Source organism: Helobdella robusta (assembly GCF_000326865.2).
Source record: "Helobdella robusta unplaced genomic scaffold HELROscaffold_14, whole genome shotgun sequence".
NCBI lineage: Eukaryota > Metazoa > Annelida > Clitellata > Rhynchobdellida > Glossiphoniidae > Helobdella > Helobdella robusta.
Window position 1 is genome coordinate 4125038 of NW_008703782.1, and position 25037 is coordinate 4150074.

General features: G+C 31.9%; 2 protein-coding genes across 2 annotated transcripts in view; both read right to left on the reverse strand.

The window, feature by feature from the left end:
• On the reverse strand, window positions 1–15264 carry HELRODRAFT_74170 (hypothetical protein; the record flags this gene model as incomplete). The annotated part of the gene is made up of 7 exons (XM_009014916.1): window positions 1–368; window positions 1460–1585; window positions 3407–3510; window positions 6014–6111; window positions 8792–9010; window positions 10956–11128; window positions 15177–15264. Coding segments are annotated over 7 exons (1176 nt in total), but the record flags the coding sequence as incomplete, so codon positions are not given.
• HELRODRAFT_149650 (hypothetical protein) overlaps window positions 15175–25037 on the reverse strand; it is a gene marked incomplete at both ends in the record, with an annotated part of 27412 nt that continues 17549 nt past the window's right edge. The window contains 3 exons of the mRNA XM_009014917.1: window positions 15175–15265; window positions 17979–18055; window positions 22023–22148. Coding sequence (XP_009013165.1) covers window positions 15175–15265; window positions 17979–18055; window positions 22023–22148 — 294 coding nt within the window. The remainder of the gene's footprint in view (window positions 15266–17978; window positions 18056–22022; window positions 22149–25037) is intronic.

Consider the following 25037-nt stretch of genomic DNA (forward strand, 5'->3'; position numbering starts at 1 on the left):
TCAAACAAACAACAAAAACGACACACAAAACACAACAAGACAGACAGACACAAACAACTGACCATTGCCAATGAGCAAGCCAACATTGGTGACATTCAACTTCCAGGTACCTCTGGGATTCTCCCCCCAATAAAAAACCGACATGAACGTCCAGTTTGAGAAGGCCCCCTTCAAGTAGTCCATGTCCCTGGGGTACATCAGGGTGCTCTGCGTGCCAGCCGGTGACTCCAAGGTGATCTGCAGGTAGCCTCTGAAGTCGTACTCCAACCAAACGACCACTTGCACGTGCTCCAAGTAATTGATGACGTCATCCGTCACGTCCTCACATCCGTTGGTTGTTATGTTGAAGTTGATTCCTTTCTGGAAGGCTCTGAAGTGGCGAGTTGTGGTGGAGATGATGCTAAGTATGATGATGACCTAGATAAAAAAAAGAGATAATGATGGTTATAATGATAATGAAGACGATGTTGGTAAAAATAAAAAACTATTGATAAAAATAATGATGACAATTATGATGATGATGATGATGATGTAACTGAAAAAACAATGATATAACTGATGTAACTATGTAACTGATATAACAATGGCAATCACAATGACTACCTGATCATTTATAATTTATAATGATAAAGGAATCCAGAATAGTGATAATGACGATGGCGATGATCGAAATTTCAAAAGTACTTGAGTGAATATCAAAAGAGCAGAAAACTCAAAGAAAAAATTCCACGGAAGGCCATTAAAATAATAAATGAGATTTTTTTATTTTTTTTAAATTTTTATTTAAAAATTTTTCCAAACGTTCCCATCACATTATTGAGATTTTTTTTTTAAAGTAAAAATTAACCTATAAATGATGAATTTATGTGGAATAAATTTAATAATTCTAATAATTTCATAATAAAAACATTATAATTAGTTGAAATTACAATATCACATTATATGTAACGATCATGGTATATTCCAAATACAGTCATACTATTAGTATTATTGATTTCGTTTATTAAACGCAGAAATGAAATTGATAGCGCCTATTTCTAAGATAGATTGTAGCAGCAGATCAACTTAACAGAACATGGGAACAATAAAAAAAAAAAAAAATATTTTTTTAATGTTACTATAAATCAAATTCCTACTAAATTGATTCTGGCGGGCGTGTTCGTTAAACGCAGACGCATCAAAAAACAAATTAATTACGCAATAGAACTGAAAGTACTTAAGGCGACAACAGAATATAACTGACGGGAAGCAGATCGCACAACAACAACAGCTTCAATAAACAACATCAACAACATAAAAACAAACCACATAAACAACAACAACAACACATGACTCCAGCACATGACTCAACGTTAACCAAACAAATGAACAAGTACAGCGAATGAAAACACACAGAAACAAATGACAAACAGCTGATCATCATGCACACGAACACACGCACGCACACACACAAACACACGCACATACTTGTCAACTCGATGGTAGGGTCCGACGCAGGTATGCCTCTTTGGCACAGTTCTCCATTGTTCTGCTAACTGAGTCATGGCCAAACCATCCATCAGTCCGAATCCGTACATGTGACTAACTGGCGTGTTGTGTGTGGAAATGCGGAAATGTTGGCGGTGGTTAACAACATGGCGTGTTTGTGTTTGTGGTGGGTGCATGACAATGTGACGAGTTTGTGGAAAGTCAAAGCGGGTAGTAATGCGGTATCTTTGTGATGTGTTTGATGTGTGTGTATGTGTGCGTGTGTGCGCGTTTTTATACATTCCTAAAGCTGAAAGCTATGATTGGATTGCATGCGCCAGCCAAATTTTGTAATAATTTATTCTAACAACATCAGTTGTTTGCCTGGCTGGTAGAGTGTTTAACAGACCGTCTAAACAGAATGCGGCAGTTGGCGCGATTGCAACGTCCAGAAGCATTCTCATCGCCAGTTTTAAAAAAATTAAGAGCCTTTTTAGTTTTTAGACAACGTTTACAGATTTTTCATTGACATCAATACGCAAAGGTTTTAAACATTCCAAAATTCTCATGAACAGTGTTAAATTATCAAACAAATTTTTTTAAAGATCACTTGAAGGAATGTTGGAAGGAATGACTCATTTAAATTTGTTCGGAATAACTTTGTGAGCCCTGATAACATAAACTCATTATCAACACTACCAGCCTCATCTTCGTCACAATAAACATCTTCAACTTTTCAACTTCACCCTCATCATCATCATCATCATAAATTCTCTTCACAATCAACATCATCATATCATCACAATTTCCAGTTGCAACTTATTAAGAACGAAAGTAAGTGAGCAATGGTAATGGTGATAACACGCAAATAGTTGTTTAAACTAAAATTATAGAAGTGCGTGTGTGCGTGCGTGGAAGTGTTAAAGTTTCACTCTGTTTGTTCGTTTATGACGGGTCTGATTTGATATCTATAGATTTCAGTTAATTTGACAATTTATTTCACTTCATTACGACAAGCCATTATATAGAAATAACATTTATTTTCAGACAAATTTAAAAAAATTCAAGAAAAAAAAGAATTTTCCAACTCTGCTCAAGAATAATACATTGAACAAATGATCTTCATCGTACAAACTTAAGTAGAGTTAGGTCGAAAACAGTTCAAAAACTGTGAGTCCAACAAATGATGAAGATGTCTATTCCGTTCTATTGAAGGGTTAATCGACTGACGACAATTTCTCACCCCCACCATCACCATGCGTGCATGCATGCTAGCATTTATTTTTGTCACCCCATTGTTAGTAATCAGCAGTGCAGAGGAGTTCATCACGGAAAACAATTCCTTCCAAGCCGAAGCGAGGATTAAATTACATTTAATTTTGAATTAACACTCAATTACTCTTCTTTATTAAAACCAATCAGTGCATATTGTACGCGAGTCATATAAATGACTCTACTTACATAGAGCTGAACTTTAAAAGAGTTTATCGCATTCAATTATTTAATATTATTACTCTTTTGACTAAATGATGATTATAGTACCCGGTGCATGCAAATGGCGGATAGCATTAAAATATCTCACAAATATATTTAGCAACGATACGATACGAGAACTTATTCTAAATATTGTATTATTGAAGATCACATTGACACCAATATGATCCACTATCCTACCCCATCACCAGTTTCATTCTCACTCATTAACCCCATTAACAACTCTCCGATTATGCCCTGAAACTCCCCCCTCATCAACATACCCCCTACAACACCGCCCTATCATCTCAACTAATTCTGAGCGCTTCAGACGCTATGCCTATGGCGCCCTACTGAATGACACATTATTATAATTAATATTAATATTATTATAATTGTTAATATTATTAATATTATTATAATTGTTATTATTATTAATATTAATGTTATTATTATTATCACTAACCGAGCTTGCCAGCTCCATTGGTGACCCACTTTGCGTCCTTCAGTGGCTCAGTCCTGGAAGTCTCAACGATGATGTGCTGCATGTCTCGCCACGTCAGGTCGGGACTGGGTGGACGGTTGGATGGATAAATGAAGGGTTAAAAAATGGCTGCATGGATAGTTGCATGCTTGGATGCATAGGTGGATGGATGCATGGATGAATGAATGCATGGTTAGTTGTCATCATTAATTCGCTTAAAACATTTTTCAAGCTTATTTGAAACCGAAAGCTTCAAGCAAAGAATTCTTCAAAAAAATACTGCCAACGATGAAATAAAAACTGTTTGCTTAATGAGTAATAATAACGTCACTACATACTACACACACCACACACACACATCACTACAAACAGATGGGATAAAACAAATAACCGGATTCTACATACGTATATTACACACACGCGCACGCACACACACACACGGACACACGCATGCACACCACACACACAGACACACACACACGCATAGACACACGCACACCACACACGCACGCACATGTCTGTTTCTATATAATCAATACACATCATACATACATCTTACATATAAACGATAGAACATATTGATTTGAACAGATAGCAACATATACAATCACCGCAATTACAGAAAATCTAAAAATAAACCGTACACGAGTGAATGAAGAAACGAGCGTGGATGAATAGGACGGTATGAAGATAGACTGAACGGCGGAGGGTAAATAAAAGAGCAAATATTAGAGGAATGTATGAAGAGATAAAAAACAAATGAAGGATTCATAATTAGATAATGAAATGTTTGTCATCAAAAGATTATAAAATGATAAAAAATGAATAAATAAATCTAAGTGAATTAGCAGAAAGTGCATTCAGTTGGATTGTTTAAACTTGCTTCCAGGTTCATATTGTTAACTCGTCTATGACCTATTCATTTTAACAATAAATTATTTTAAATTTCTACAGAACCACGTAAAAATGAATTACTGTTAAGGATTATTGGGTTGTATACAATTTCGTAAAGTTGGTTATTTCTAATTTTTATCCAATTCTTGCATTTTCGAAAAAATGCTTAAAATAGGATATGTCGAATTTCCAGATTGTAGGATATCTAAACTCAAAAGAAAAAAAAAAAGAAAAACATAATTTAAATGTAACAAAGAAAATGTACGACATTTTTAAGGTACTGTATTTTTTGGTCGTATTGGGCAAAAGAAAAGCGTTTGTTGAAGTTTGGATGGTTACATCTAACTGAAAAAGTGCATTTGCTGGAGTATGCCTTTTTTTTAAAAAAGAAATACAAATAATTCTTAACAATGTAGTTTCAACGAATCAATCAATCATTTTTCCAATAAGAAATTGCCATATATATTTGGTTACTTGTTATAAATCTTTGGCTATATCATGAATACTTACTAAAGAAAAGTTATTATGTATATAAGCATGCATAAGATACTCATTGAACTCGAACTCAAACGACAAATCACTGCAGCATAAGATCTGGGAGGCTAATCAATTCAAACGCTTTTGTCAACACTGCGTTATGAAGACCATGAAAATGGCAGTTTATAAATGCAAGTCATACACGATTTGATAGCCATAAGATCATATTAATATCTGTTTCTCCAAGGAGTAATACAGTAAATAATGATCGAGAAATACTACCAAAGAGAAATGCTATCAGAGAGAAATACTATCAAAGAGATATACTATCAAAGAGATATACTATCAAAGAGATATACTATCAAAGAGATATACTATCAATACTATGCACTGTGTGTGCGTTCGCCACATCGACGACGTGACGTGAATTTATCTCTGATCATTCTGCTTCAGTTCGATAGTTAAAGTTCGATTGCATGCAAACAAGGAAGGAAGTGGAGGGTAGCAGGCTTTAAATCCTGCTCTCCACAACCATCATCACGCCATTCTTGGTCAACAACGTATCTCAAAAGGAAAGAAATAACATAAAATAAATACATTTTTTTAATCACGTTATACAGGCTAATAAAAGCGTCTTATAAATAAACATCTGGTCAATCAATTGACCTTCTACACGCCAAACATATGTCAATTATACTACTTAGTGGATGATGATGTTGGTGATAATTCATGAAAAACACTCTATGGTAGGTATATAACGTATACTGAGTAAGAAAGAAGAAACAAAAATAACGCCAATAAATTGAAAACAAAACACATTGCGAAAATGTTTTGTGCTATTATTGAACGCAGCAAGGATTATGCATACAAATCACAACCGCTAAAAATCGTATACACACACGCATATGTACAGGTACACACAAACATCAAATAAACATGGACACAATAAAAGCCAAAAAATTAATTCGCACATCATGCAAGTAGATTAACACATGCATCACATATACAAATTAACACGCGCCTCAACAAATTAACTCACACACACACACAAACAATACAAACAAACATACACAACACACAAACTAACAGGCCGAACACACAACAAACACAACAAATTAACTCTCATACACCCGCCACACAAATGAACATACACAACACACCACACACACGCACACACATACGCACACACACCACACCTAGGGACAAAACGCAGCATACTTGGCTTGGAGCGCCAGAGCACATAAGGCAGCAGCAATTGGAGCAGAACTCGAGGTACCCGTGTGTTCGCCACACTGGTTCCGGATGTCCGTTGTTACCTGAAATCATCATCATCATCATCGTCGTCATCATCATCATCATCGTCGTCATCATCATTACTGTTATTCTTATCTTCGTTGTTTTTGTTATTCAGTACAATTCCTATTGTTATACATAGATATTGTACAGCGCTTATCATGATGTCGATGACGAAGATGATGACGACGAAGATGATGATGGTGACGGTTGAAGTTTTGATTACATCGATAAAGTTCATGATGCAACTATGACAGTAATCACGATTACATGAAAATAAAATTGATGTTTGGAAAAGTTAACAAAACGAAACAAAACCGTCTGCAGACCCTGGCATATCACTACTTGTGACTGAGAAGTAACTCATGTCATAGTGGATAGACAGTTTATTGGAAGTAAAATTTCAATTTTCCTAGCACAATGCACATACAAATTTAAATAAATAAATAAACATTTGTGTGCGTGCCTGTCTGTTAGTGTGTGTATGTGTATGTATGTATGGGCATATATATGTATATATGTGCGTGTGTGTGTGCGTGTGTGTGTGTGTGCGTGCGTGTGTGTACAATGATCCAGCAAATTAAGATTAATTGATCACTGAAGGTGACAGGCAGGACTGCTTAATTAAATGACATTGGATGAAGCTCCAGTTACTAATTAACAATTCAGCCAATAAAATTTTTTTTCGAACTAATTTAAATTTCATTATACTGAATTATATTGAAATAATTTCGTGTTTTTATTTAATAATGTATTAATATTCAATTTTAATTTCAGAGAAATATCACTGAACAATGATCAACTCCTCTTCACCACATGAATAAAATCAGACAATATTCTTAACTAAAAATCTATGGACAGCTTGTCAGATTTTTCAATTTGAAAATTTATTTAATGATACTTATAACAAATATTGTAACACAATGTTAATAAATTATAACAACATAATTTAACTAACTTACCATATCAAACATTTGAGGTTAAAATAGTATTTTCTTTCTCCATTAAGTTTTGTTTATAATTGTGTACTTTTGTCATAAATGTAAATTATTATTCAAGACGTTCAAATTGATCTATAAAGATTTCCAACAAAGAGCTTACACTACGAAGTCATAGCACCCCAACCCCAGTCTCTCGTACAACATCAACTATATTTCAATCAGAATCCACACATCACCAATTTCCCATAAAATGTCTCCTCTCCAATTAACAAATGCACCAACTTTTTTCATTTTCTATTTACTTCTTCCAGTTCTACTATTGTATAAGTAAGAAACTAATTTGTAAACTCTTCAAAATTTAAAGGCACACACGCACACAGCAGGCAGCAGAATTATAATTGTTTCTACACTCCACAGGGAGCACAGAAATTTCTCTTAACCACACCGCACGTTGATAACTCAGCACGTTGACGAAATGGTTTCATTGCCAGATCATATAGATCAGCTTCTAGAGCATATCTCACCAAGTCGCTCAAAGCTGTATGACGATGCAGAGCTCAGACAAAATATGTGCATGCCACTTGCACATGATATAATAGTAGATCAAATACATGAAGGTTAATTAGCGCCAAAAACTAAAGAGTCATATAGCCATACAAACATTTTTTATAAATTATATAAATCTAAATTACAATTTCTGTAAGTCTAATTCAAAAAAGGAACGAATTATATATCTTTGATATTCGCTTTTTAAATTAAGGTTTAAGATAGTCTAAAATGATTCATCAGATGAAGACCTACATAATTTTTATTGAGGTTCAAAAAGAAACCATCATCTACTTTATAAATAAATCAAGGCGGCCAATAAATCAATAGCAGGTTCTTAAGTTGTACTTTTACATTCCATCAGCATCTTATAATAATGTTATGCGTACGTGTATGTGCGTGTGCGTGTGTGATGTGTGTGCGTGTGATGTGTGTGTGTGTGCAAGTGTTATATCCATTATCAACAAATCTTATGCAATAATACGATAGACTAACCACGCCAAGTAGGTATGCATCATTCCTTATAAATGTTAAAATCTCATCTTGAATGCGCAAAAAGTGAATAACTCTCCTTCAGATTTACCAACGCTAGTAGAAGATAAATACAATGAAAGAAAAACAAACAAAACCTTATGAGATAGAGAGGAACGAAAAAAGCGTATATACACTGCTTAGTGTTGATGCATCAAAAAACAAATTCATCAGTGTTACAAATGTTACAAATACAACAACTGTACCAAAATTAAGGGGTAGGTAGAATTGTTTTTAACTGAAAAAAAAACTTTTTGATAACATTAATTCAAACCAGAATTCTCATTAAGTCGATACAAACCATTCTTATCGCTTAATTTGTTATTTATTTAAATAGCACACAAATTAATAAGCGTAAAAGTTAATTTTACTAACAATTAAAAATACTGAAAAATTAAACAAAGGAACTACACTACATACAAAAAATAGTCCAGACTTGATAGCCAAATATCAGCAACGAGGTATATAACGATAAATTTAAAAAAAAAACAAATAACAAGTGTGCCAGTAACCAAGCCGTCATGTGCGAGACATTTAACAACATAAAGAACAATACTGCCAGTTATAAACAAGCAAAGTAAGAAACATTACAGGTAGAAACGCCGACACCACACCACACCACCACCACCAACAACGACAACAACAGCAACGATACCAGCACCAACAACGACAAACAAGTGCTAACAATATTTTGCATGCCAATCTGGTCCCCGCCACTGTATGCAGATGCCAGGGTGGACGAGCACTTCTCGAGAAAGAATGGTTTGGTGTTCTTATCGGTGACGCCGCTGATGGAAATGGTGTACATGCTGCTGGCGTATCCATCTGCACCACACGAATCATGCGGGCCTCCCCCGCCGTTCCCTGATGCCCAGATGAAGATCGAACCCTTTCCTCTGCGCCCCTTCAAGATATCAATAGAGAAAAAGCTTTTATGTTTGTTTTTATTGTAAATGTTGAAAGTTATAAAAATTATTTAATAGTGTAAAATGTATCGATGACAATAACAACAAATAACTCTCGTTATAAAAACGTTATGGCGTCAAAAGTTTTAGAAAGCTTATTCGCGTACCAGGCAATATGTTAAAGTTGTATAGTCAGCCAGCCAACATTTTGCTGGATACATCTTAAAAATAATACTGCTCATCTCTACGCCCAACTTGGATCACCTCTTCAAGTTCATCATCAGCAGGATGTTAACCAATTTTGACGAGGTTCACTCTATCAATCTCTACCTATGCAATCATTCACATCTTACAAAGTTACAACATAATGTTGTTACATACGTTATAACGTTTAAGACATTGAAAACATATGTAATTTTATAAAATTAGCTTTAACTAAACAGAAGTTTGATTCGAATAAAAATATAACAAATACAATATTTTATTGCTTCATGCCAGTATATTTTCATTAAATCTATATTTTCAACCCTCCACGACTCTTTCTTACTATGAGCAAAGGCTTAAAACAAACAACTCTCACGATTTATTGATCGAACTCAGTAGTTTCATAAACTAGATACATGTCAGTGTTTGAGTGTTATGTGTGGCTCTACCTACATTACAGTTATAAATATTGATATGCTGTGGAGATATATGTGACAATGAGATGGAAAATCGTTATTGTCAGTTTCATTATTATTCTATATATTATTATTATTATATATACATTATTATTATATAATTATATATAATAATATTCATTACCATTGTCATGAGTTTCATTAACACTGACTCACTATATCACAATTAAAAATAATTAAAAATTTAAATCAGCTAATTTTTTCCCATGAAATCGCAAACAAAATAATACAAATAAAAAACACTCTCAGCGTGTAATCAATGATATGTTCAATTCATTAAGATGCTTATGAGAACTGGAGTAAGATAAAATCAAAAAACAATTTTTTACTTTTTATCTCAACTATATTTTTTATTAGTAATGCTAATAATAGCAGCTATAACTTATAAAAATAATTGGATTTCTTCATAAAATTAATAAGAAAAATTCATTCTACCACAAAAAAGAAATCCGTGAAGCAAATAATGCAATAGCAATATGCAATAAGCAAAAGTAAATAACATAATTTAATCATATAATCTGCCTACAAGTTAAAATAATTTAATTAATATGAACGGTTAATGTACACATATAAATAAATATATATGTACAATATTTCCATGATATTAAAATTCGATAATAATAATATTAATTGCATTAAAGATCAAAGAGTTGTTCCTGAAACCAAGTTACACAAATCAATAGAGTAGAGTTTCATTTGTTGTGAACAAATTTTTGAAAAAAAAAGAAACTTATACAAATATATATATAATAATATATTTTCTGATGGTAATTAAATTCGGGCACCCGATGACTTTTAATATAATTACAAATTAAGCCAAATATCAAACATCAGTTGATGATTAGTTAACTACATGCTATGAGATTATCTGTGATCAACCTGGAATAATAGATAATCAATCATGTAAACATTTATCGGCATGTTTACATTTATGAAAATACTATCAAAAACTTGCCATATTTAGAATGTTCAAACTTGATGCGTTATAACACATTGCAATGCGTGCAGATGACAATCATAAGTGTCTGTTGCAATCATTAAGTTAATATATTTTCCTATTAGATGCGTGTACGCTGCACACATTTTATTGATTTTATTTATTTTTTATTTCAATTTAGTTGGGTCGACAAAAATATATTGCACACTTTTTATCATTCTTTTTATTTCCTTTAACTTTTAAATAAAAACCAATTTCAAACTAATACAATTGTCAATATAATTGTAGTAATCAGCGGAATGATTGTTAAAAAAAATAGAAACAAACCTCCGTGACACCTTTGAGAAGGGCAGTCTGTGTGAGAGTCTTTGGTCCGTCCACAATCTTGCCGCCATCGTTGGGACCCCAGCTGTTCGAGTAGATGTCAATGAAGTTCGGTTTGAAGCTTAAGGCGTGCGCTTCCTGGGCGTCAGTCTGCACCTCCTGCAACATGCGGATACCTGAGCGTGGAGAACGAGCATTCAAATCTTTTATCGCAATTAGTAATTATTTGTAATAATTAGTAATAATATTTGTGATATCAATTAATGAAATGAATAGGTTTGACAACTATTAGAATTAAGAAAATATTTAAAAGTAGAAATTTACTAAATATATCATGAAGAAAATTCTTTATACAATCTGCACGTTTTTACAAACCTTTTTAATACTAAATTCTAATTAATTCTCGTCGTCAATCTTAAAATTGAAGAAATAACTCAACCTATCTGTGCATATAATGTAAATAAGCAGCGTATAGAAATGTTATAATTTGCTATTTCATAAAAACCAGCCAACATTTATCTGATTATAATGATAAAGTTCAAAATGAGAAAAACGTTTCCAAGTCTTCAATTTCAAAAGGATCGTGAAAAGAGGATTTTCTTCTTCTTCTTTCTTGTGGAGGTTGATTCCACAAAAACCAATCAAATTTTGTAGTAGTTGAAATGCGGTGATATTCAACAAGTGACAAAAGGACTTCACGAATGTTATTCGTTGTTGACCGTGATCTGTTCTCCCTGCAATTTTTCCAGTAGTTGTTAGATTTTCGATTCCTTCCTTCGGCATGATGCGACCAATAAACTTTAACTGCCTTCGTCGGATTATCTGTAGTAATTTTCTCTTTTCATAATGGGAATGTTTTCATACATCCTCATTCGAAATATGAGAGGTCCATGTAATTTTCAGCAGTGTTAATCTTTTTTCCATTTCTTTATAAATTTTCCAGGACTAAGAGCCGTAAGTGAGCACAGAAAAAGAGTAACACTCTAACAGTTTTAACTTTGTTGATATTCTGATTTTACTGTTTGTGAGGATGTTAATCATTTTAGAATATGCACCTTTCGCCATAGCTATCCTTCGTTTGATATCGGCTTCACATCCGGAGGTAATCAGACTTTCGAGATAATTGAAAATGTTGACAATTAACAATTAATGCTTATGGAGCGGATCGGGGCGGTTTCGCTTTTATTGATAACCATGCATTCTGTTTTGTTGATGTTAATTTGCAAGCCTTTTCTTTCACTTTCAAAAATCTGTTTGGAAACAATTGTTTGCAGTTTTTCCATTGAGTCCGCTATAAGAGCTCTATCATACATTGTTTATATTCACGCCTCCAATGGATATTCCAAGTAGATCTTCTATCTTTCTCATGATGATCTCACTATAGGGATTGTACAGATCTGGAGAGAATACACAGCTTTGCCTAACACTTTTCTTTATTTCGACATAACTAGTCATTTTGTTAACAACTTTTATTGCTGCTCTTTGGTTCCAATAGACGTTTTAGATAACTCTCGTGTCTTTTCCATCAATGTCCAAATTTTCCAATATTTCCATAAACTCCACGTGTTTCACGCTATTAAAAACTTTGGATTAAAAGATAAAACTTATAAACAAGTTTTTCTTCATTTCAATCGCTCGTTCACTGATCATTCGTAGCCGGATTTAGCTTTCATGCATCCAGAAACGGTACAAGCCCTTTTTCCAGTGATTTCTTTGATGTTTTGCATTTGTATTGCTGCTTTTGATCATTTCAATGATTTCGCACTTGTCATTTAACCATTTCTCCTTTGCCTCTAAGCACATTTTTTGATTGTTTTGTCCAGCTTTTTGTAACTATCTGGATTGCAGCAGATCGCTTTTCTTCGTTCATCCAACTGAGATACGATGTCATCTGTTATTCATTTCTGACCACTTTTTTGTTTTTTTGAAAGGTATAACTTCCCTTGCTGATTCTCTGAGGGCATCTCTAAATATTTCTTATTTAGATTTATTTACGTCTCCCGTCAATAAATGAAAACGATTCCGTACTTCTACTTCACTTTTGATTTTCTTTAATTTTATCCTGATTTTACAAACAACTGGGTTGTGATCATTTCCGTAATTAGAACCAGGGTAACTTTTGCATTGTAAAACAGCAATTCGAAATCGTCTATTTATTGTAATGTAATCTATCACATTTCTTATCCAGAAATAATAATACATGAAAATCAAAAGAGGATAAGAAAATGGATAAGAAATGAATGCAGGATGTTATTTGGATGGCAACATAAATCATAATCAGTTAATTTATGGAATCATTTAAGTACCGAGCAGCAGACATAACAAATAACAAATCCTCATTTATAAGCAGTCTATTTTTTGTTTTTGTTTTTTAAATAGAACTGTTTGTTGTTATTATGTGAGTGTGTTTACTATTCTTTCTTAAACGGCAACAATTCAAGTTGTATGATAAAAATTGGAGAAACCAAAATAAATTTAAACGCATAAATTTGCGAAAAATATTTTCTGATTCGATCATAAAAATAATTTAAAACGTCGAAAACAATACGATGAAACTTGATTATTTCAAGGTTCACCACCTATAAACATCACAACTCTTCAATATTTACAGTCTAAAGAAGGAACCAACTGTTTGTTAGCTGCTGCCTGCTATCTTCTAATGAGAATGAACCATACCCGAGATCATTCTTCCATTTGTTTCAAAAATAAAGTTTCCAAAACAATCGCATTGATGGTTCATAACAAATTATTTATATGTTTTATTGGCTAATAATAAAATGATTGGTTCTTTTTTTAATCACGTTAAATCAAAATAATGGCAATGAACAATCGACATAAAAAAAAGCCAAGTTGTTCGAATAGTGTAATGTAATGTAACGAAAAATAAGATGGAGTCTGTAATACGAAAAATATTGTTTTAGTAATACAAAAAATACTGTATTGGCAATACAAAATATATGATATATAAAATATGTCTTAGTAACCACAAATTGATAAAAAAAAACAAAAAATAAATAAAAGAAAATGAAAAAGTTATTTTTGAAAGCAATCATACTGTAACATTATCAGCACAAGAAGGTATGTTGAGAACAAAAATGTGTACAGATGCAGAAGAAGATAGATGTTAAGAAACGTTGATTGCATGTGCGCCTCGATGACTAATAATAAATTGGATGTTTCTGTGAAACAAATGCTTCGCATTCATCGCATTGCTCAATTTGAAATAAATGTAGAGTAAATTTAAATTTACTCTACATTTGCGATACATTGTGAAAAACAATTAATGATTCATTTTAACAAAATTACGAACGTACACAGTTGTACAAACATTTTCGTTTTAAAACCGAGAAAAAACTTATTAAAAAAATGTTTGATGAGTAATGTGGAAATGTCATATTTATATTTGCGTTATTGGAGTAATTGACTGAAATCTTACCAAAAATAAAATGATTCTTGCTGACTCAACAAAAACGATTTTAAATGTTCATGATAAGGATAAAAAAAACGGGTGATGATGTAGCAGCAGTAAAAAAAATATAGAAATATATTTCGTAAGAACAGTTTTTCAAAATAACTTTTACACCAATAAAAAATAATCTATTTGGTAGATAATAAAGACAATTGAATGATTAAATATGCGTGGATAAAAAAAAAGATTTCTTTTTACGTGGTGCAAGAAGAATTGATTAATGTATTGTTATTCAAGGTTCATCCATGAATGTAAAACATAGGTTCTAAATAAGCACTGCGGCATTTCTTTCTAAATATAGCGGAATACTTACGAATAAAAATATCAATATTGTTCATTGTTTTTGAAATAGAATTGTGAATAAATAAATTTATTTTATTATAGGTAAAAACCTACTATGGGCAAATTAAATTTTACATTCTCTAATAATTTTGTTTTTTAAAAGCTCATAAATAATTAAATATTGAACTAAACCTTTAAAAAGACGCGCTCATGTTAAACAGCATTTTAATTGATTTGTTACTGTTTTCACAGAAATCGACTCTGCTTAAAATTTTTTAAATAACTCTGAGAATAGTTTATATAGACAGCATCATGATGGCAAGGAATGAAGAAAAACGAATCTTAAATAAATTAAATTTATTAACAATAATTACAAATAAATATGAAAAAAAGAAATAAACCTGAAGTTATTTTTAATATGGAAAAGTAAAAAAATAGTAGAAATAAAAAACATAAATGAAGAAACCCCCAACCTCCAATAGTGGCCTTGAAAGCCACCCCAACAATGCACTTCTTGTTGTTGGCCACTGCCGCTATCTGTCCGGCACATCTCGTCCCGTGGCTAAACAACAAAACATTAAATTAAAACATTTCCTATGCAAATTTTAAATTTATTCAAACACATAAGACAGAAATAAATTTAAATAGTGAATAGTAAAATAATAGTAGAATAATGTTAATATATTTGAACTTCTAACGCTTAGAAAGAAAAAATGTGCAAATGCACAATATACGTGTGTGTGTGTGTGTGTGTATGTGTGGGATAGGAATGCGGCCTCTAGTGTTATTTTTGATGCGTAGTGACCTGGTTTGAATGCTGCCTGTGCGAAACGATGCATGCTTGCACATCCATTCATGATAGCCTCTTTCACATTCTCAATCCAACTTTAGTTCATTTTTAAAAATTTCCATACCAAATCTCATTTTGTATTCTCTGTTAGCTATAATAATTACTTAATTTTTTACTCCTTTTAAAAGTAAGGTCGTATTTGAATGGATGTCCTTTAAATCAAAAAGAAGAAAAAAATCGTATTTATTTAAAGAATTGCACAGAAAAAAAAGCGTTAATAAAAAATTTTTAGTGTAAAAAGCAGAGAACTTATATATTGATGGAAAGAAAACAAATATTTATTCCGCACACAAAAATATCCAAACGAACATTATTCACTTTAAATTTCAAAGTGAAACAATTCTCGTATGCACATAACAGGGAACGAGTATTTGCATGCTTGTGTTAATCTGAGCGAGTCCTATTCAAAATTAATTGTGGAGATTAACATTCTTGTCGCGCAAACTAAGCATTCTGTTTTCAGCCTGATCAACCAGTCTGCTGGAGCTATTAAAAAACAAGATCTGGACTTTCAACGCAGGAGATTAAATCAGTAAAATTAACAAATTATGACATTAACTTTAGAGCATATTATTGTAAAACATTTTGAGGAGCTGTTCTTTAATACGCGAATTTGAGAAATGTAGAATCGCTTGCAAATTGTTTTTAAGACAGTGGCGATTGATATCTTTTGCACCAATAGGACAACTACTTCCAGGCCACTTGACATATATAACAACATAACATACAAAGAGCCTAAGTGGACTTTGGACTATCACATGGAACAAATATAAAATTAAGATGAACGCCAAGATACTCATGTTCAATCAGACATTTGTCGGAAGTCTCCGTCTTCCTTCTTAAGCGACAAGTGACTCTTATGTATACATAAGTAAGAATGAATATGAAACACTAATTATTAAACGTTAACTTACTCTGAAGTGAAGAGTATACACGCATAGTCCAAAGTTGTCTTGATGTCTCATGAATATCTTTTGTTTGTTTGTGAACATATCAGTGAACTGCTTACAAACTTTGGTCAATAATAAATCGCTTTGGTGTTAAAATTTTATAATTGGTTTTCTGCTGAGAAATATCAATTCCCGAAATATTTGTATTTGATGAAAACTACCTTATAAAATGTTCCTAATCACTAATCACATAATCAAAGAGTTAGTAATCTTAATTTTAATAATTAAAAAATGCCACTGGTTTAACAAAAAGCTAAATATGACGACATCAAAATACTAAAATCCATTTTGTAGAATACGTAAAAATGATGAAAACGATGAATAAAAGTATATTTATATGTATACGTGTCTCTCTTTCTCTCTGTGTGTGTGTGTGTGTGCACGCGTGACTGTATGCGTGTTTTTACCTTTACACGCCATCCCAGGCATCACGACATTACAACGTTACAGCATTACAACCTATGATCTTCAACTCTTAAAAACTCAGTTTGACTTTAAGCGTTAAAATCTGATGAAAGAGTCTTGCAAAACAAAGTGCATGCAAGCTAATAAGATGTGCTATGTTGTATTATGCTTTTATGGCGCTATTGAATTGTCAGTACGGTGAACTGTTCATTTCCACAAGGAAAAACAGATGGAAATTCCATATGATATTTATATAAATAAAAATGAATCTGTGTAATGCTCGTGTTAAAATAATCTGTCTTATCTAATGCTGATATTACAAAAATGTGAAATATCTCGAAGAGACCGAAGCGCAGATGTTAAAAAAATTGTTGCTGTGCGACTGTGATAACTTACATTTGTTAAACAGATGCTAGTAGAGTGCAAAACAAACCATTGTGTAAATAAACTTCCGACCAAATAAAATATAATCTGGAATCATTTCAACAAAACTGGACTGAACGTACAGGAAATTTAGAGGATGTTGACTTGGAACAACTCAGAATTGGGGACAAACGCGAGTAGATTGATGATTTACTGCATCATTATCGAGACATTAAAATTATTTAAAGGCATATTTCAATGAACTAAATGCAAACCGCATCAACGGGACAGATGGATTGGAATCAACCAGATTTTAGATTATTCCAGCCAACAAATATAATATAATATAATAAATAAAAACAACTTTTCAAAAATATAGCAATACAGCTAGAATCTAAACAATTAATATATTGAATTAATTTTGACATTCTTTAATCAATAAAATTAATCAAATTTTATTTGAACTGGCAATTCTCAGTCATCTTTTTTTATGACAAATTTTTTTCTAAGTTTGCTGCCAGCATTCAGTTCACATTTAAATAACTCATTTCAAGTTTGTTTTTTTTAACAGTTTTAAATTTTCAAATACACCAGCCACGTATAAATTTCAAAAAATCTCAAAAATATAATTAATCATCGTACGAATAATCAACATAACGACAATGAATTCCCAAACAGCCAGACATGAATTTGAACCCCCATCTCACTTTCGTAACTCCTTGTTCTTGTAGTCGGGCATGGGGTCCTCATCGTCATCTATCACATCGTAACTTGCTTCTTTGTTCTGAAAATATCAAATTGACATGTTTAACATACCATACACAATACACATATTAAGCTCTTTGATACCAACAACCAATCAAAATTAAATTTTAGCAATAAAAATTCATCTCGAACAAGTTGTATAATGAGTGAACTATTGACAAAAATGTTAATTGAGAGATTTGTTAATTTAATTTTTGGTTATACATTTTTTAAATTGTATGCGCACAAGCAAGGATCAAACAGACCAACCAAAACATAAAGCTGAAATGCATTATGGCTTGTCTAATTTACTTATGCTGTTCATAAAATGATTTATTGATAGTGAAAATTGACAATAAAATTAATTACTTTTATAAATCTTAAAAATAGATTTTAAACTTGTAAAGAATATATTTTCTCACAATTACACAGCCAGACTTCCTAATCAAATTTGCATAATCAGTAAACAACGGTTTCGAGTTTTAATTTTTAATCTGCATATTTTATTACGATAAATGCATTCAATCAATCCCAGCAAACGTAATTAAATTTTTTACATCTTAACAAAATTTATATGAAGCCGCTAAAATTGAAATAGAGCCATAAATCAAAGAATTATTTAACATTCATAACAATTTCACGGATTCCTTCCAGTCTTATTATTGCACATGTAGCGTGGGAAAAAACCTGAACAATAATACCCAAAACTATCAACGAAATGGCTGATGATAAGATAAGAACTCTTTGTACATTAACAGAGCATCACATATAATTGAAAACAATTCAAATGTCAAAATATCCTGTTTGTTCTGCCATGGTTTACTTTGAAAAAATCATTCAAGGAAATTATACAAATTTTAGATTGTTTCAATTATGTTCAGTAATAAATTTCAAAAATGAATTTGAGGGGAATTTGAAATGATTTTGAAACGAGCAAATGGTCACTTGTAAATTTTAACCACTTGAATTCAAATTATTTATTTAAACATTAAATAATAACTTTGTCTTTAAATTACTACTGCCTGCCTAGAAGATGTAGTAAAAATGGTATAACTATGTCGAATAATTAATTATGTTGAATACAATAAATATGTTGCATATTATGAAAATGTTTTATCTTTCAAATTGACACACAAAATAAATGGGTATAAACTTGAATATTGAAAAATGTTTTAAAATTAAAATTCAATTGAGGAATTTCTTCTCTATCAACAAATTGTTGCAAAGGAACTTTTACATACAAAAGTTATTTTATAATATATAAATGCTACAAAAACGTGAAGTAAAAATCTTAAGCAAAATCTAACGCTATTTTTTCCATCACGGTTAGACATTAATGTATAGAAACAACACTTCTATTTAGAGACTAAAATGGAATGGCACATCATTTTAATAAATGTACGTGAATAAAAAGGTAGTAATGAAAGAAACACTGAAAAAAATAAACATGATCAAAGACAGTATCCAGGAAACATTTGGAAGTGGTGTGGTTGGCGTTTGGATTATAAGCATAATGTTGCACACAAGTTGTAGAAGCAAGTTTTCATACATACAACTTGTCTTGCATACACGCATGTTTTACATACCTGCGTACATGCATGTATATCCCGTTTGTGACATCCTACCTACATGTTCAACTATTGATTTAGCACGAGACAGGTGATTATTATTGGATGTAAAAAGAAAAAATGAAAAAGGAGTCTAGACAGGAGTTAAATGTAATTGCGGGATTAAGATATTTTTGACTCAAACGAAATTCCAAAAATTTTATAATTTTTTTAAACAAATAATAAAATGACATCCAAAAAATGGTTAACAATTGGGTATCCGGTTAATTAAAAAGAGCGTTTCACGGTTACTGGCCATAAAAATTTACTTTTTCTTTCCTAATTATTTCTCAATTTTTATGTTTATTTAAGTACTAGGGGTTGAATGACAAAGACAAAACATTTGCTGTTATAAATAACAAAAACCAAACGCTACAAGACAGCGCGGCAATAAAATTTTCTCTTTGGTATAAAAATGGGATTTTTTTTCCTGAGCAATGCTTCATTTCTTATCATCAGAAAGAAAATTTCCTTTGATTCATAAATAAATCAAATAAATTTTTAACCGAATTTTATCAAATGTTCTACTTATGAAATTTTCAAAAACAACAAAAGCAAGTTATATCGCCAAACTTTAAAAAAAAACACGTAACTAATAACGCTGTCATGAGTAAAAAAAAACCAGCCAAACCTTCAACGAAAATAGCTAACCCTAATGAATCAATCTTCGGTCATATAAAAAATATTGCTAACATAAATTACATACTCATGGCTGTCACGTCAATGATAATGCAAATAATAACGTTATTGATAAAAATATAGATTCCTTAAAAAATGACCCAGCTTCATTCAGGATACAACTTCTTTTATGTATATAACAAAAAATATAAAATGAAAACCTAATCCGAATATTTTTACTAAATTTATTACTAATGTTAATATATTTATTATTCAAGCCTTTGTGGGTTGAATGCAATGTTAATATATTTATTATTCAAGCCTTTGTGGGTTGAATGCAATGTTAATATATTTATTATTCAAGCCTTTGTGGGTTGAATGCAATGTTAATATATTTATTATTCAAGCCTTTGTGGGTTGAATGCAATGTTAATATATTTATTATTCAAGCCTTTGTGGGTTGAATGCAATGTTAATATATTTATTATTCAAGCCTTTGTGGGTTGAATGCAATGTTAATATATTTATTATTCAAGCCTTTGTGGGTTGAATGCAATGTTAATATATTTATTATTCAAGCCTTTGTGGGTTGAATGCAATGTTAATATATTTATTATTCAAGTCTTTGTGGGTTGAATGCAATGTTAATATATTTATTATTCAAGCCTTTGTGGGTTGAATGCAATGTTAATATATTTATTATTCCTTGAAAAATTTTATTTGACTTCTGCCTTTCCATTTTATACACTCTCAAAATCCTAACTGTCTCACACCAGTCCAATACTGAAACAATATTCACAGCAGACATTCACCAAACGCCTTGCATACACCAATACATGTATTTATCTTTACATCAACTTCAACAGAAACGAATAACATATTTTTATGTAATGTCCACTTCCTATTTTGTATTTAGATTCAATAAATGAAGCTCACAACATTTTTTTTACACTTAAATAATTAAAATTTTATTTCCAGAACTAAAAAATTTCTTTCAGTAGCAGAACTGTTATCAGCAATATTGGCCCTTCATTGCTCTTATCATGATATACATTATTTTATTTGTAACACCGATAAAAACAACAGTATATAATCGTCAATCTATTTTACTGCAACTGCCCTCAAATTTGTTTTTTCCATCATCACCATCATCATCATCATTATCATTATCGTCATCATCATTATCATCGTCATCATTACCATCATCATCGACATCATCACCATCATTATCATCATCACCACCATTCTAATTGTTATCATCACCATTATCATCATCATTATCGTCATCATGTTCTTCTTCTTCGTCATCATCACAACAATAGATCACCAGAGAGTTATCAGTCAGATGAGAGGTCAAATGAGTGACTGCGTTTCAGTTCATTCCATAAATATTTCATCAATATTTTAAATCATCAACGTCTTCCCCGTTACGGAATTTTTTATTACAATTTCCTTAATGGTGCTTTATTGTGTATTATAAAACATTTTCAAAACTAAAACTCCCTACATAAATTCATTCATCTGTCAGTTAAACATCGACAATAACTAATCATGCTAAATAAAATCATCATCATCATCGTAATCATCATCATCTCACACCATCATAATCATCATTATCATCTCACATCACCATCATCACCGTCATAATCATCACCAGAATCATGCACCAATCATGCACCAATCATCACCAGAATCATGCACCAATCATGCACCACATCGTCAACTCAACCTCAAAATCACCATCATCTCACATCATCCTCATTGTCCACACAGGCGACTCACATAGTTGGCGGCCAGGTCGGTGTGGTTGTGCTCCAGCCCATCGTCGATGACGGCAATGACCACCCCCTCCCCTGTGTAGCCACGCTTCCAGGCCTCCACCACATTCATCGTGTATCCATTGCGATTCTGTACGTGTTAATGTTTACTGCTGTTAATGTTAATGATCGTTAAATGTTAATTCAGAATTATGATCAACTCTTACTGTCTTACATAGTCTCTTCATGTATCCATAGTGTATATTTAATGAAAAATTCTGAACTCAAGAATTATAGAGAGCAAGCCTTCAAAAAATAGCATAAAATAACGTAAAATAATTTAAATTATTCCTAAATGATTGATTTCCATCTTATAAAACTAATGTAATGAAGCATTCAACGTAATAGATGATCTACTGAAAAAAATGAACTCTCCGACTGCTGTTGTCTAACTGATCTGTATGATATCAAAACAGTGCAAATGCATTCTTTAAATGGTGTGACCTCATCAAACTATCTATTAAGTAAAGTAAACAATCACACCTAAATATAAATTTTTATCAATTTAATTATTTATAATTATAAAACACCCAACCACTTATCACCACAGAAAGACATAACACACTCAGAGCATTAACACAACAATACAATAAGAGCAGGAATGATAATTCTAAAAGAGATTATGGAAATTGTGTTGTACAGAGTAACAGATGTTAATTCGGTGCAAAAGAAACTGCATGCTAAAATTTCAACTGCCAAGAAGAAAAGAAGGAGAGAAAAAGATGTTGTTGTCGTTGTTGTTGTATCTTGTATATCATCTTGAAGAAAAATTGTGCAACATTCCTTGCATAATAATGCATCAGATGAACAAATACTGAAGTATATCTCCATTTCAAATATAAATTTGTTCAGAAGAGAGTTCCAAAGCGAAAATATTTTTAGGTCTAATCGTGATAAAATGTCAAAATAATAATAACAATACTATTTTTATTATTAAATTTCATCTGGAAGGTGATATTTGTGTTTTATTTTAACACTAACAACAACAACACTAACAATAACAACAACAACAACATGCCACATAAAAACACATGAAATCAATACAGCCGACAGTTATTGTGTAAATTGATACTCAAATTGATCACATGACAGAAGAATAATAAAGCATGAAAATAAACAAAATGTTCCCATGGAAAGAAAAATATACAGGCATGCAGATGGAAATGCAAAATACATGTGTAAGAAAGTTGAAGGCATCTCAGTGAGAGATGATCGGCACATGATGTGCTGATGACTTGATGGAGGACTGCTTGATTATAGTTCAATTACTATATAACAGATCATTAACCTCTTGTAAGTGTTAAGAAAGAAATATTCTCCTCATAAGAAAACACATCTTTAAACTTTTTAAGACATTTTTGGAAACAAATACTTTTGCACTTCACAAAAATCTTGTTTATAAATATACGAGAATGCATTTTCTTTAAAAAAATAAGTTCTTCACGAAATTATCAGAGTTCAAATGCCAAGTAAGAAAGACCTCCCAGTTATGTTCCCACTTCCCGAGCTGTGTTGTTCTACGTTAAGCGCCTTCACACATTATTTACAACAAAATATTTGGTATAATTTTACGTTCATACATAAAAAGTGAAAAAAGCATAAAAATAAACCAGAAATAAAATAAGTGCCCATATTTAAAAATCTAGTTCTTCTCAAGAACTCATTGAAAACAAAAAACTAGAATTACACCAGCTAGTTGAGTTAGATTTAACTTGGAAGTTACTACAAATGAACTTGCGTGCGTGTGTGTGTTTGCAATGCGTGTACGCGCGTGTGTGTGTTTGCAATGCGTGTACGCGCGTGTGTGGGTTGCGACTTCCTCGCGTTTTAATCGTCGTTTCAAGACTGACAAGTGCCTATACAATACACGTCCTTAAAGTTAGTCTTACTTGGCTTTAAGTTTTCCTTAATGACCTCTCAATCTCCATTCCCAAAGGTTCAACATGATTAGCGTAATCTTCAATGACGATATTCCACTGCACATCTCCATCTATCATTTGAAACCTTAAAATGCATGATGAGTCATCACACACAATCCAACATGGTTCAACATTTCTGATGAAATTTTAAAATATAGTCAAACAATAAGTTTCTAAACGAAACACAACGGAATAAGATTTTCCAAAGTAAATACGAGGAAATTTATTTAAGGCAACAATCCAAATAAAACATTTGACGTAAGTCGTATCGGATCAGTTGGAACGAGAAACTCAGATTGTGGGAAACATTAGCATGGAATGTAAAGGAACCTAGCATTAAACATGAATCAACTCCAATTATCACGTATGTCAATCATTGAATGCAATATAATAAAAATTGAATTCGCGATTACGAACCACGAGTTATATTTAGTAAATTTTGATGTTGCATTTTTGTATGCGTCGTGATATTATGGCATTTGTTGCTGTAATTTTGTATTTGTTGTTATATTAAGTGCATGCGTTGTTGTATTTATGCATTCGTTGCGTCATTTTTTATCTGTTTTTGTTGTATTGTACCCCATAAATACACATCACCGGCAGTAACAGATAAGAGTGAACAGGCACAATGAAAGAACTTTCACTGTTAACACTTTGAATGTTCTATGTCAAGTTCGGGGAGATTTTCAAATGTAATTTTGTAGCAAATCACTTTCAGGACAAATCATTTGTTAGAAGAAATATATTTAGGAAGAGTGAATGTGGTAGAAGATATAAAATGCATTCATTCTGGAATGCTGTGGAAGGCTTTTAATACGTCACTAAATTTTAACGGAAATGTAATGGAACATAAGTCGGCAGCCATTCATTACTAGAATAAATGCAGCCGAAACAAACGTTCTTAACTATTTCTAAATGATACAACTGTTGCAACATCAGATACAAAACAGATAACTAATTAAATAAATAAACAAACAAATCAATCAATAAACAAACAAATAAACAATACAAAGCAACCACGCTGGGATAGAACCCAAAGAAGGCATAATTTTTTTCAGGAG